General features: G+C 53.3%; 1 protein-coding gene and 1 long non-coding RNA gene across 3 annotated transcripts in view; one reads left to right on the top strand and one right to left on the bottom strand.

Annotated features, from left to right (window-relative positions):
• Nucleotides 1-240: 240 nt before the first annotated feature.
• Nucleotides 241-13,240, bottom strand: GATA5 (GATA binding protein 5). The gene is made up of 7 exons (XM_054845669.1): nucleotides 12,744-13,240; nucleotides 11,415-12,014; nucleotides 9,138-9,304; nucleotides 3,538-3,663; nucleotides 2,592-2,679; nucleotides 1,894-2,018; nucleotides 241-848 (listed from the first exon to the last, which is right to left on the bottom strand). The coding sequence occupies exons 2-7, from the start codon at nucleotides 11,932-11,934 to the stop codon at nucleotides 693-695; spliced, it is 1,182 nt and encodes a 393-aa protein (XP_054701644.1). The 5' UTR covers nucleotides 11,935-12,014; nucleotides 12,744-13,240; the 3' UTR covers nucleotides 241-692.
• LOC129214278 (uncharacterized) overlaps nucleotides 11,585-14,058 on the top strand; it is a 39,585-nt gene continuing 37,111 nt past the window's right edge. Inside the window, exon 1 of one of the 2 annotated variants that reach the window (XR_008579647.1) lies at nucleotides 11,585-11,790. This is a non-coding gene — a long non-coding RNA (uncharacterized LOC129214278). The remainder of the gene's footprint in view (nucleotides 11,791-14,058) is intronic. The other variant, XR_008579648.1, reaches the window with a different exon arrangement.

Below are 14,058 nucleotides of genomic sequence, written 5' to 3'. Positions count from 1 at the left end.
TGCCTAAAATAATAATAAAAAATCTTTGTTTGGAGCTGGAAAGGGAAGAGCAGTGTGTTTATTTCATGTATGACTCATCAGCTCAGTGTTGATATGCTAAACGCTTCAGAAGCTAACACTCTATAGAGATGATTGTTTTTAATATAAAACAGTAAATGTTTAAAACAACCGTTGCTTTTTTTTTTTCTCTTTTCTTCCTGTTGTGGCCAATAAAACATAAGGGAGGCCACACAGTTTACATTTTAATAAAATTAAGTTATTTGGTGCCATGTTATTATAGTCTTTATTGGAAAGTGGAATAAATTGCACACAGAGGAGTCATAGGAGGGAGAAATCACTGCGAATAAACATAGATTCTGGGATGCATTTATTTGCTGGTTTCATCTCAAAGGAGGGAGGCTTTCCCCAGGAAAACGGAGGTGGCCCTGGGGCTCTGGCCTCGAGGAGGCAACCCTGGGTCACTCCGGCTGAGGATGAGCTTTTTGGGGAGCCGGTGCCACAGCGGGGCCATCCTGGCCCCATCCAGCCAGCATTTTCCATGTGCATCCTCCAAGAGAAACCTGTCCTGCGGCCGCAGCTCGACACCTCGCAGTCCCGAAGTGCTGGAGCAGCCCATCCTCCTGTCCATTGGCCGTTTGCAGGGCCAGCCAAAAACATTGGTCCTGAGGCTTTCTGCTGGAGGCTGTGGATTTCTAGGCAAGTGCCAGGGCACACCAGGAGTCCTGCCGGAGCGGCACGCTCAACCCGGGCTGTGGGGCCATGGTGGTGGGGGAGAAGGTGTAGTCCTCAGGCTCAAATTTGAACTCGCCGTGGCCACCGGCCAGTGCCTCATCTGACTGGCTCTGTGCCTGCCCCAGGAAGAGAAGAAGAAAGTCATTAGAAAGCCTGTTATTAGCCAATGGGTCACTCTTCCCCTTGTCTTAATGCAGTGGTAGGACTTGGATGGATTATGGACATGGTGGCTTACCCCTGATGCTACTGCTGCCCTTCGGAGCAACCCGGAGCTGGGCAGGAAAGGTGCTCCATCCTCAGCAAGCAGAAGGAACAAGCAGGGAGGAGGCATCCCAGGGCCTGTCTGCATTTATTTATTGACTAAACATGTCCAGTTTGGAGATCTCTAGGCATGTGTATATTTTTTAAGAGCACAGCACAAATCAGATTCAGCCAAAAAACCCCATTTCCCATATGGTGCAGCTGGCACCATGCCAGGCACTTGGGTGCTGGAGCTGAGCTTCCCCTCCATGCATGCACATCCAGCTCAGGGAGGGCTTAGGCCCAGCATAAAGATAGTGCTGGGTCACAAAATTTTGATGTGTGTGTTGATTTAGAGCCATTTTTTGACTCTGCCAATATAAAATAGCAACCTGCCCTGAAGAAATCCTCAGGGCAGTACAGCCTTGCAATCAGGGGTTTCCGACAGCATTACAGCTCTGTGAGTGCTGAGCACATCAGGGCTATAACGCTCAGATAATGTATGACCAGGGAGCCTTTTCTTGGGAGCTACAGAGGTTTGCATCTTGGGTTGATCCCACCACCTCGACAGGGTTGTAACTCCCAGGATTTCATGGCAGGAGATGGGAACAAAACCCACCTCTGTGCCAAAGCTGATTTGCCACTGATCACCTCTGTGGTAGCAGGGCTTGGACCTCCCAGTTCCCCACTGCAAGATGGAAGAGCTGATGGGGAGCCAACATGCCGGAGTCCTTCCTGGTCCACAACATCGTGGCTTGTGCTCCCTGCTTTCCTCATTCTGAGGCAGCCCATCAGGCTGGTGCCCTCCAGTGCAATGAACTAATTGCTTAGCCTCATCAAGATCCCCCCCAAATCAGCAGCTACTGAGGCGTGTGGAGCATCCACCCCAGCAGGCGACGGCAGCGGGCCCCTGTGCCTTACCTGGGACACCGGCACGATAGTTTGTCCGGGATACTGCGAGGTCGTGCTGGGCTCTGACTTTAAAGTGACCGTGCTGTCTGAGTTCGTAATGGAAGAAGGGGAGTTAGTGGCCGAAGTCGTAGACCCTGGAAGACAATCGGTACAGGACGGTGAAGAAACATAGGTGCAAATCTGCTCTTACAGAAAATTATATTTTAATGGCTACCATTAACTCTCCTGTTATCTTTCTCCACCTATCGCTATCAGGGTAAGGCTTTGTATTTGGCTGCCAGGATGCTGATTGAGGAGGAGGAGGGGAACCCTTTCACAGCCTGGCAATGCTGGTCCTGGTACAGGCCAGGCAGGCAAATGTTGAATGCATCATGATACCTTCCCCTCAACTCTTAACCACACCACTCCCAGCCCAGTTTTTTCCCATTACTCAGTGTAGCCCAGATCTGCCTGACCACAAGTGCTGCTGGGCTGGAGCCAGGTGCCCACAGAGCAGAGGAACCTCATGGGAATATGACAGCAGTGAGATTTCCCACCCAGCATCCTCCTTCCACATGAGGGCTAGGCATAAATACAGGCCCTCCATCTAAAGCAATCATCAGGGGAAAAAAATCACAATATTATTTTCTAATTATAATTTCTTGCAGAAGACATGTCGAGGTGAATTGTGCTCTGAGCCCCCGTGATGGATCATAGCAGCACTGTACCTGTTGAGGTTTTGCCTTTGGTAATGTTTTTAGGCTTCCTTTTCCTCGTCTGGATACTTTCCTTTTTCATGGCCAGAGGTCGTGGTACCTTGACATTTAAGAAGTTTGGAATCATTAATACTGCATTTCACTTAGCTCCTTCCCACACACATGTAACTCTCCTATTTACGTGCTGTAGCTAATGCAATGCACCTAAAGTCCTTGTCCTTCACTAAGTGCTATTTTTCTCTGCAACAGGCCTTGGCTGGAAGATGTATAAGGCTAACAGCTAAGGCTTTCCCACAAATTTTGTTTTTTCCTTTATTTCCTATTTTCCTTTTCCTGATTTATTAGTGACCTTTATGACAGGGCCCTATTAAATTACACTGACAGACTGAGAGTCTGCATGGCTTGGAGTGAACGGTCATGGGATAAAGAGACTTTAACCTTTATGGCAGAAGTTTGAAGAATCCTGTATGAAGGGATGAAGTCTCCTCTTTGCCGGATGGACATGTTACTAACAGTCCCCATCCTCTGTGGATAAATGTTATCAGCCAACCCCCATGCAGGCTCCTTAGCATCCTTCACACATTATTATTTACCACATGTAGAAGAAATATGCTCCTTATCTCCAGTCTGGGTTTGGGGGGCTTCAGTCTCCAGCTACTGGAGCCTGGTAAGCTTTCTTTTTGGGGAGTAACTTGGCAAACAACCTAAATAAGAGCCACCCAGTGCCAGAAATCTCTCCTCTATGCAGGTACATCCTACGAGTGTCCCAATACCACCTTAGCCTTATTCTGGAGAGCCTCAGTAGACTGAGCTTTTAACTGTTCAAGGAGACAGGACTGGGTTACGGCTCTTCTGGGTCCAGTCTAGAGGCTGGTCCCTCTGGACCTGATGTCCTGGACCTGCTGGGCGGTGATCCCAGCACCCAATGGGTCCCTCCCGGCACGGACGTGCTCCTCACCCCGTGGAGCTTCATGTACAACCCGCAGGCGTTGCAGACGGGCTCTCCTTCGGCATTTCTTCTCCAGAGGGTGGTGTTGGTTGTGTGGCAGTTAGTGCAACATAGGCCAGCACGTCTAGATGAAGACTTAAAAACAAGCAAACAAAAGCATGAATGCAAATACAGGAATGATTAATTGGGAAGTTTCCTTCCATATAAAATCTCCAATTACAAATCTTTCCTGGAAACTGGAAACACACGATAGCCAATTTCAGATCAAAGAAATTACATTCAAACTAGATCACTCTAATTTGCACATACTTTTTTTATTGAGTTTGATAAACCTGGCAAATATCCTTGCAACTCATTTCACAAACTTCCAACAAATCTGCTGGAAGTGATCAGGACTCAGAGCACAGAGAACTTTCCTCCAGGAATTCCACTCGGAGAAAGAGATGGAAAATGCCAGCCAGGCTTTAAGCGCACAAAGAAAACTGCTTTAAGTGAACTCTTATTCTGTTTTTCTGCACTCAGAACTACCACTAAAGTTAGCAACATCCCAATTAATCTCTGGTTTAAGACAACTGGAATCAATTGGCTGAACAGAGCAGAACCAAACTGAGCTGCCCCATGATGGGACTAGGGACGTTATTCTTTGCACATCTCGTAGATAATCTGTTCTCTTACAGGCTGCAGAAACACCGTGCAAACATTAATTAATGACATATTTTGTGAGTGCAGTGATTGCTGGCTCTGAAACATCAATTCTTCCAAACGGAGAAAGAAAATATTCTGGCAGAAGCAGCAAACTTATTCCTGACAACTGTACTCCAAGCCACTGGAAAATTCACAAGTCTCTATATACAGACTTGTCAGCTCAACAGGCATTTCATTTGAAAGTCTCTTAATACTAGGTATTGAAACTATTTTAATAAAAGACTTCACTAAGTATAAGATACCAGTGACATAAGTAATATCACAGGCTCTCCACATTCAGGTGTTTGAATATGCTCTTCAGCCTTGAGAAAAATCCCTTTGATTCCTCTCAAAGGCAGATGATAGGTGATGCAGGCAATAAAGAACTCCCTGTTTGTTTATTCTTCCATTATTACTTGATATCATGACTGAGCAATATGACGAATGAGGTGAGAAGAATAGAAATAAAATGAAATGTTTTTACAAGGTCAGCAGTCAAATAAAGATCAGTTTTGAGTTTCAAAAGATACAAGTGGCATGCCCAAGCTTTGATTCCCTCGTTGCTCAGCAAAGAGGTCTCAGCAACTAAATGCAAATAACGGTATTGCTTTGGAAATTATTTAGCTTTCAAGAAATAACCAGGCAAAAATAATAATACACCCTGGTGTGAACTGACAAGCCTGGCACAGAGGAAGGGGCAGCAATCCTTGTCCCTAATATGGGACATGGTGTCACAGCAAGATCCTGGAGCAGCTACAGAGCTTCCTTAAAGCTGTGCCGGTCATCCCTGCAACAAGGAGGGACCTCAGCCCCGATGAGGGGGTGCCAAGCACCCAACGGGTGCAAGGGCTCTGAGGTCCAGCTCCTGCCATGGGTGCAGAGGGGAATTTGGAGGCACTCAGCCCTGGGGTAACTGTGCCCAGTGTTGGCCAGTGACACCTGTCATCGACTGCGGATGGAGGAAGGCCAACACAAATCCCCTTGGAAAGCCCCGAGATTTCTGGACCACTGGAGGCCCCTGGGAGGGAGGGACGCATTGTCTCTATTTCATACAATGCTTTGTCTGGGGCTTGCAGCCGAGGTGGCAATGAGACCTGTGGCTCCAGTGGCCCAAGAGCAATGCCAGCCCTGCTGGAACCTCACGAGGTTTCTGCTGAGGCAGTGGTGTGTGCCTCCATTTGCATCTTCTGCACATCCATCTGTGGGCTGCCTCCTCCTCCCAGAGCCAGGGAGGGCAGAAACCATCCTCCACAGCCAAATATTACAATTTTAACCCCAGAAACCCTGTCAGAACCTGGCCCTGCACTGCAACCTGCCAGCTTAGCAAGAAAGAGACAGTCAAGGCTACTGTTGCTCACTGAAGGACAAGGGTACAATACGCTATTGCTGGTTTCCCAGCAGTTTCTTTAAAAGAAAATGCATTTGTGCCTGCCTCCACCTGGCTGCCTTTGTACTATTCTGACCTTGTCTAGGAAGTTGTTGACTTCAACATTGTGCTCCAGTGTTTATTTATACAAATGCAGCATACACTCAAACAAAAACTCTTCATGGACTGGGCTTGACAGCCAAGTGCTGCTGATAAGCTCAAGGAATGGTGAGTCGGTGCCTATCGAATCAAATGTGTGTGAGCGCTGCTTGGAGAGCCCAAAAAATTCAGAGCCAGCAGGGTAGGTCCCTCCGAGGGAGCTGAGAGCCGTCAGAGAATTTGCTTCACCTCCTTTTCAAAGGTGGAAATGAAACCACAGGGTTTCACATGAAAAAAAGAAGCCTCCAAAACCCTAGATTTAATCAATGCTTCTCTGTCCCCCTTGTCAGCAGGACAGAGGGGAGGTGGTGTCAATAGGAAAGAAGTTGCAGGAAAGCGTGCTGAGGTACTCGAGCTCAGCTCCTGAAAGCGGGCAGATCCGAGGCTCAGAGCCAAAGGCAGCAGCATTGTCTGAGATTTGACTTGGCTCTGGGCAAACCTGCACCTTGGAGGACAAGGGAGCCGCAGGAACTGACAGCCAGGAGAAAGCCAAGGCACGCACTGTGACCACCGCATAGCTCTAGGGTCCTATCAAGTTGCCCCACCACTGTGATCAGTCCCATCCCCACCTTCCCCACCAGCGTCACCAAACACACTATGCATTGCAAATTGTAAAAAAAAGACAGGCTGAAAAAATACTCCCTGAATCAAACCAGCAAAACTTAACTCCAGGTTAGTCCTTCAACTTGGGACAGTGTGGGAGCTGCTGAGCACAGGACGGCTGCTGCATCTGCCCCCCGTGCTGCACTGTGTGGTGCAACTCTGCTCCAAACACGGGGGAATTGCATGCGCGAGGATGCTCTGGTGGCTGCTCCTGGACGGTGAAAGCGATTTGGCTTTTAAGACTGGCTCTAAGGTACCATCTTGTGAAATGCGCCAAGAAACTTGGTCTGAAAAGATACTGCCTAAAATAAAGTGCTGCTCCCATCCTGGTCTAAGATAAATCCTTTCTGCTGAAAGCCCCAGTGCTTTGACTCTAGACGCAGGCTGGAGCAAAACGGCTGTCCCTGCTGCAAAGAGGATGTTGCCCTTATCTCAAAAAAAAGAAACAAAAAATGAACTGGAAATTACATTACTATTGCTCGCCCTCTCCCATGCACAAGCAGGCTGAGCGCTACCGAGCTTCAGGATGTCATTCCCGCAGTGTTATCTGGGCCACGTTGCGTTCTCCAGGGCTTTCAGCAGGACTTTGCTTCTTTGTGAAAACAGGAGTCAGAATAACTCCCAGAGCGGCATCTACTTACAGAACAAAGGTCGTAACGTAAAGGAAAAAAGCAGCCATTTTTCCTCCCTGTGTCTGTGTTTCACTGCATTGTGAAACAGCCGATTTCATCGTTCCTAGAGCAACGATGTGTCACCGTGTTCACCGTTCCACTCCCACCCAGCCTGTGTGGGTGAGGTTATGAACAAGGAAGACATCCCCTGCCATGGAAATCATTCGGGGGAAGAAACATCCCATTCCACAGGGGTGCAGGTCATACCCTCAGTGGCGGATTTGCAGAATACGCCTGGCACCCTCTTGCCCATATCAGTGGATCCCCCTTCCTCCAACGGGGCAGAATTTGTTGCAATGTGACATTTCAAACCCTTGGGAAAATCCAAGATTTTGAAATGTTTCATTCCAAAGTCAGGATGGAAAGTCAAAATTGCAGCCCCTTTTCTAATCCATAAAACAAAATTCCCTCAAGTATTTCAACCTTACTGGAAGGTTTCCACTAGATAAGAATCAGCTCTTTCATTTGGGCTTTATCGTTATTGTATTGACAGTCAAAATAATAATAAAAAAGGTTGGAAGTGCTTTAATAATTGCCGGCAAGATTTGCTCATCCCTGGGAAACAGTCTTAATTCCGCGAACCAGCGTCCTCCACCAGAAAACTTGGCTGAAATGTTTGCTGAAAAATGCCACACGGGTGCTACGTACAGGGCTGTGCCAGCAATCACAGGGGAGCAGGCAGGGAGCTCGGGGTCCCTGAGTGCTGCCTGCGCCGCGCAGGTAGGGTGCAGGCAACACAAGGCTGGCTCCTTTCCCACGCGCCAATTCTTTTGGGGAAAAGCCGTGGGGAAAAAAAAAATCAAACTGGAAATTCATCCAGCACCACATTTTGATGCCAGCCCAAAATGCGGAGTTGGATTTAAACTGGTTTGCACCGATCTCTCAATGCACGGATCGTATTTGCTCTGAAGAAATCAGCAGTGTAACTGAGATTTGCAGCACAGCAGTGACCACAGCCCGCTGCCGAGTTGCAGATTTAATGTCTTTACACTAAAGGAGACCAGGAGCATTTTAGTGAAACAGGCAAATCCTATCAGATAATGCAAAATGTTTCACAGAAATGCCTCGATTTTGCTGTTATGAAAAAAACAGAGTGATTTTCCAAGGAGCTGCTGCTTGTTTCATTTTGCAAATCCAGATGCACATTTCTGGGATCGGAATCTGAATGAAACCTCTTGCTCAATCCCAACTTTTTTATTATTATTATTTTCTTACACAGAAACTTTTCACTGTTGGGTTATTGCTGATAATTTGTTTTGCAATGCAAAAAAATAACTACAGGAATACACCCTGAGAGAAAGCAAAAAGGAGCTCCCAGCTGTTCCCCAACACGGCTCCAACAAACATCCTGTTTGTAATGACGGTTTCTGATGACAGGCTCTGAAACCAAAACTGTTACCACCAAATTTAAACATCCCAAAACGACTCTACAGAAAAAAAAAAGGAGCCGCCTTTCCTCTCTCACAATGGGATCCCAATTGGAGGAAGCCCAATAATGCTTTAACCTGCAGAGAAACCAGGAACTACCAAACCCCAAGTTTTCCCCTTAGGTGGGTGGGTGAAGGCAGCGGGGGAACTGGGCCCCATCCTGCTCCCATCGCAAGCGGCCCCAAACCTGCCTGGGCCAGCTCAGGATCAGCCCTGTCTCCTGTTCAACTGCCCTGCCTAGACCATGTGTGTCTGCATGAAGAACTAGGAAATAATAATTAGTATTATAGAATAAAAAGCAATGCACTCACTGCGGGAATGGAGCCAGGGGAAGCCCACAGAGCCCCACAAGCAGGGCTGATCGGCCTCCACTCGGCTGCGGTGCAGCCCCTCCGTGCAGCCCCGGGACCCCTGCGGTCCCTGCTGCCCCATCTCCCTGCTGCCCATCAGACATGTCAGGGTAGCAACCCCTCCAGCTTCACTCTGCTTCTCCTGACCTGAGCCAGCTCTGCACCACAACAAGGGGCTTCTGCCGGTGCTGATGGCATTTTATTTGGGGGAGGACCGAGGGTCAAACAGGCCCTAACATAAGTACAGAGAACCCAACAGTGCAGGTACCATGACAGCCTCCCAGCTCCTGCCCTCCAGCCCCCCCCCCGGATGAAACAGGGGATCCCTGCAGGGTTTCCCCCTCTTACCAGCCTTTTCTGCGGCTTGAGCGGCCGGTTGATGCCGTTCATTTTGTGGTAGAGCCCGCAGGCGTTGCACAGGTAGTGCCCGGTGCCGTCCTTCCTCCAGAGTGGCGTGGACATGGCCCCGCAGTTCACGCACTCCCGGCCGTCCCCGGGGAAATCCTCCAGGTACTCTGGAAGAGACACCCAAGGTGTGCGGGTCAGGAGCCATCCCCACCACGCAGGGCCACCCGGGGCCAGGCTGCCCACGGGGACCCTGCAGGAGAGGGTCCCCAATCCTCTGTGCCTCACTACTCCTCTGGGAGGGACAATCCCTGCCTGGTGGGAATTTACCTCCACCCTGCAAAGTGTGGAACAAACTCCTTTCTTCCCTCCACACCTTATTCGTTTAATATTTTGCTTAAAAACAGAATATCCCCCATCCCAAAAGATCCCAAAGTGCTGAGCGTGTCCCTTGGGATGGGAACGGGCGGGGAGCGCATCAGCGGGAGAGCGCGGTGTTATCCCTGCACCGGGTGCAGCCCGGGCTGCAAAAAGAAAGGGGGGGGGGGCGGGGGGAGGGAAAAAGGGGCGATTTTCCTGATTTCTATCAAGACGCGTTGGTCGCTGCTCGGTGGGGACGGCCCGGCTGCGGAAGTGCTCGGGGCTGCCCATGGAGCGATGCCGGGCTGCGGCTCCGCTCGCCCCGCGCCGGCCGGGCTGGGAGCCGCCGTGCGCCCGGGGCTCCCCGGGAGAGCATCACCGGCCGCCTGCGCCCCCAAACTCCTTCTAGCGAGGCTCTTCCTCACTTTTCTCCTCCCCGCGAAAGCCCCAGGAAGAAGCCGCGGAGCCGCCCGCTCCGAGCACCGTCCCCGGTCCGTCTCTGCGCCGAGCCCGGCTCCGCGGCAAACGGGCAGCACAGAGCAAAACCGAGGGACCCCGCGATTGAGAGTCAGTCTCTTTCATCTGGCCGCTTTTCGCTCTCTTTTTGAAATAACTTCCTCCGCCTGGAATGTTATTTTCTTCCGAAGAAAAATACGCTTTTATTTTGTTTCATCTTCGATCGTATTAAAAATGATCCAACGGAAAGAAAAAGGAAAAAGAACAAAAATTAAAAAAGGGAAAATGGAAAATAAAAATAAAATGTAAAAAGTAAAAAAAAGTTGTAATAATTCATTAAATGAAAAAAGGAGAATAGTTTACGCTACTTAAGAGCGGTTTACGCTATTCAAGAGCAAAAATAAACGGCAGAGGGGACGGCGGCCACTATTCCGGATCCCGAACCACCAAATTCAAAGCGGAGAAGAGATTTCTGCGCCATCATCTCCCTCGGCAGGACCGGGGCGATCCCTTCCCGCACAACGCAACGGATTTTCCCAGACAAAGAGAAAATCCTGGAAAGAAACTGCTCCCGAGCACCTCCGGCGTGGGAGGAAAAGCCGAGCCGGGGAGGCAGCTCGGTGGGGAGAGGGGCTGCTTCCCTGGTTTAACTTTGTTCTTGGGGTAAAGATAAGATAATTCGGTTCACCGCAGTAAAGATGATAACGCAACTGAGATCTTGAAGAGGCTTTTAAAGGACTTTGCAAGCCACTGCCGGAGGAGGATGGTGATATACCCCCGGGGTTATAAACCCCGCGCACGGACAGTCCTTTTAAATCAAGTCCAAAACTTTATTTGCTCGGGGTTTGGTTTTAAAGGACTCTCCGGTGTGGATGCAAACGAATTGTAGTGGGGTTTATTGTTCAACGCCTGAGTGCGTTTCAGTGTCTCTCCAAAGGCCGCAGAGCAATGCAGCTGCGGACCTGTTTGGGCGAAGGCGAATTAGGAGACCGAGAGTCTGTTCAGATATAAACTAATTTACCACAATAACTTACTTAAAAGGGAGGGAGCTATAAATCTGCCCCGCTAATTTAAACACAAGGGTAAGTATTGAAGCACAGGCACAAAGTCGATATTGTGGGAAGGAGATATCGGGGATGGGGGGTGGGGAAGGGGTTGAACGGCCTCTGCTCCTCTGTCCTGCGGGGGAATTGCTCTCCTTTGAAATGTGTTCTTTGCCCTTCGTGTCACACACACACACAACCCCACCTCTGTCTAGGGTCAGCCAGCCACACACACCCGATGCCGGGACCATCTCTCCATCCCTGGATAAAGTCATCCCCTCCTTTCCCGTCGGGGATGGCAGCTCACCCCGGGGCCAGGCCACCAACACGCCGGGGAAACGGGGATCGCTCCGACCCGGCGCTCAGAGCCGGGAAATGTGTCGGCGCCCCGAAGCGATGGTGAGGGGCGACGGCGACCTACCGAAAGTGGACCTGCGGCCGGGTAAAGCCGCCTGCCTCGTCTGCAGGCTGTGCAGCACGCTGCTCTCAAAGTGTCCGGCCGTCCAGGAAGGCGGTATCTCGGGGGTCACGTAGGCGGGGTAGGGGCTGGAGTAGGACCCGTTAACGGAGCGCACCAAGGCGTTGCCGTACTGCTCCCGGCCCCCGCCGCCCAGCAGCAGGGGCCCCTGGTAGGCGCCGTCGCGGCCCGGGGGGCTGCTGCCCGGCGGGCTGTGGGAGTAGGAGAAGCCCGACGGCGGGTGGGGGCTGCCGGCGTTGAAGGCAGCGGCCTCGCCGCTGCTCTGCCCCCATCCCGGGGGGTTGGCGAGGTGGCTCTGGTGCGGTTCGCAGCCTTGCAGGTAGGGCAGCGTCTGGAGGACGGAGGGTACCCGGGTGGTGGGCACGTAGACGGGCGAGCCGGCCGACGAGTGGAGGAAGTTGCTGGAGTCGTGCGAATAAGCCGACTGGCCATGGTTGGGGGCGAGGGCCAGACCCTGATACATGTTCCGTCCTCGGCGGCGGCGGCTGCTCAGGGCCCGGCCGGCTGCGCCCCGACGTTGCCGAGGGGCTCACTCAGAAGAACCTGGGGGGAGGAACAGCCGAGAGCCGCGGGTTGAGACCCCGGCAGATCCCGGCCCGGGGCCCTTCACACCCGCCGGCGTTTCCCGCGGCGAAAGCGCCTCTTCCCTGCCTCAAGCAGGGGCCGAAATTTGTAACTATACTTTTTTTTCCTTTAAACTTTCCTCTGGTCAGCTCGTCCCGAGGGGGAAACCCGCGGCGCCGGGCCGAGAGCAGCGGCCGAGCCACGGCGAGAAATAACCTCCGCGCAACGGGCAGCGGCTCCCACCCGCGACCCCGCCGGCACCTTCCCATCGCCCCGCCGCCCGCCTGGGCACTTCCAAGGGGCCGAAAAAAATCCAACAATTTTTGTTTTCTTTTTCTTTCTCCCCCCCCCCCCCAAAAAAAAAGTATTTCCCTTCCCGTCTTTTTTTTTTTTTTTTTTTCTTTTTTTCTAGCCCCGGGCCTGGAGCGCGCCTCGGGCCTTGCAGACGGGGAGGCGGCCGGCCGCGGCGCAGCCCCTCGGGAACCCGGGCCGGGCCGGAGCGAGGTCCCGGCGGCCCCGGACAGCGGCCCCGGACCGGGAGCATCCCCGGTTTCTCCCATCTACCAGCGCTGCCACTTTCTTGTTAAAAAGCAAAATAACCCTAAGGCAGGCCTCCCCGTGCGGGCGGAGAGCTCAAGCCGCGGAGCACCGCAAGAGCATCCCGCCCCCGGCCCCCTCCCGGGCCGCTCCTCCCGCACAGGTACTCACATGGCAGCGGACCGGGAGCGGAGCCGGGCATGGCCGGGTGGGCATGAAGCTGCGCTCAGACCATCCAGGGAAATCCCAGGAAAAAAGTAATAATAATAATAATAATTAAAAAGTAGAACAAAGTTTCCGGGGGAGGGAGGAAAAAAAAACCACCACCAAACAACAGCCAGGACCCCCTGGCAGAGAGGGGCTGCCCTCCCCCGGTCCCTCCCCTCCCGCCGGCGCCGTCTCCCGTGGGTGCGTCCCTGGCTGCGCCCGGCGGGGAAGTGGCGGCGGCGGAGGCGGCGGAGGCTCTTTACGGCGGGCCCCGGTGCGGCCCGGCCCACGTGACGGCCGGTGGGGTAGCCCCGGTCCCGGCGAGGATTGGGCGCCTCCCGGCAGGGGGGGGGACGGGATAAGTCCCGCCGGCTCCGCTCCCGGCGGGGGGGACGCGCCCGCCGGATCGCCCCTGGCGCGGGACTGCGGGCGCCGGGCGGAGTGGGGGCAGGATGCGGCCCCCGAGGGTGCTCCGCACCGCCCCGGACCCACAGGCCGCCTCCCCCTCCCCCGCAAGGATGAAGGTGTCCGCCCGCCCCCCGGGGAGGGATGGGGGGTGGCTCCCTCCTCTGCGGGCCTCTCTGCGTTTCTGGGGGTCGCCTCGACACCCCGGCGGGAGGCGATGCCCCCCCCCGGGCCGCCGGTAGACGCCGGGGAACACACCGAAAACTTTCCGGCGGGGGTTTCGGGTAGCAGAAGACGTGGCCAGGCGGTTTTCTGCTCCGAGCGAGCGCTTTGCAATAAACCCCATACTAACGGGGACGGGGGTGACTCGCCAGCTTGCCCCCCGGCCCGCCCTGCCTTTCTCAAGCGGCCCACGGCCCCGCCGAGGCTGGGGCGATGCTTTTAGCCAGCCCGGCCCGGCCGTGCCCGGGGCTCAAGGCGGCTCTGCTCGGCCGGGCCGCTTCGCAGAGCACCGCTCCGGCCCCTCACCGTCCCGTCGGGGCCGCCCCTGGCTGCCCCACTTGCGGGGGCTCTACTGTTCCCCAGGGGGAGCAGCGGAGAGGGTCCTTCTCTTGCAGCCCCCGGCCGAACGACTCTGGCCTTGCGACGGGGACAAAAGCCCTTTCCCCGCTTTTCCCCGTCGGCGCGACCCCGGGAAGGGGCGACAGGAGGGGAAGGAGCACTGAGTCCCCGCTGCCCGCCCAGCTCGGGTAATTTGGCCGATTTAACTCTCCTCTGGTACCGGGCAGCGGAGCCGGTCCCCACCCGCCGCCGGAGCGAGGAAATAATTTCATCGTTATCGGGTTTTGCCTCCGGGGCGTGCGGGGAAATTTTT

The sequence above is a fragment of the Grus americana genome, chromosome 17 (assembly GCF_028858705.1).
Source record: "Grus americana isolate bGruAme1 chromosome 17, bGruAme1.mat, whole genome shotgun sequence".
Taxonomy (NCBI): Eukaryota; Metazoa; Chordata; class Aves; order Gruiformes; family Gruidae; genus Grus; species Grus americana.
Note: the sequence above shows the minus strand (reverse complement) of the source record. Positions and strands in the feature narration are given on the sequence as shown.

Excerpts from the sequence above, each read along its gene's own strand:
- GATA5 (XM_054845669.1), bottom strand. The coding sequence starts at position 11,934 with ATGTATCAGGGTCTGGCCCTCGCCCCCAACCATGGCCAGTCGGCTTAT. Across the intron at positions 3,664-9,137 it reads TCAAGCCGCAGAAAAGGCTG|TCTTCATCTAGACGTGCTGG; the intron begins GTAAGAGGGGGA and ends CTTGTTTTTAAG. Across the intron at positions 2,019-2,591 it reads CAAAGGCAAAACCTCAACAG|GGTCTACGACTTCGGCCACT; the intron begins GTACAGTGCTGC and ends ATTGTCTTCCAG.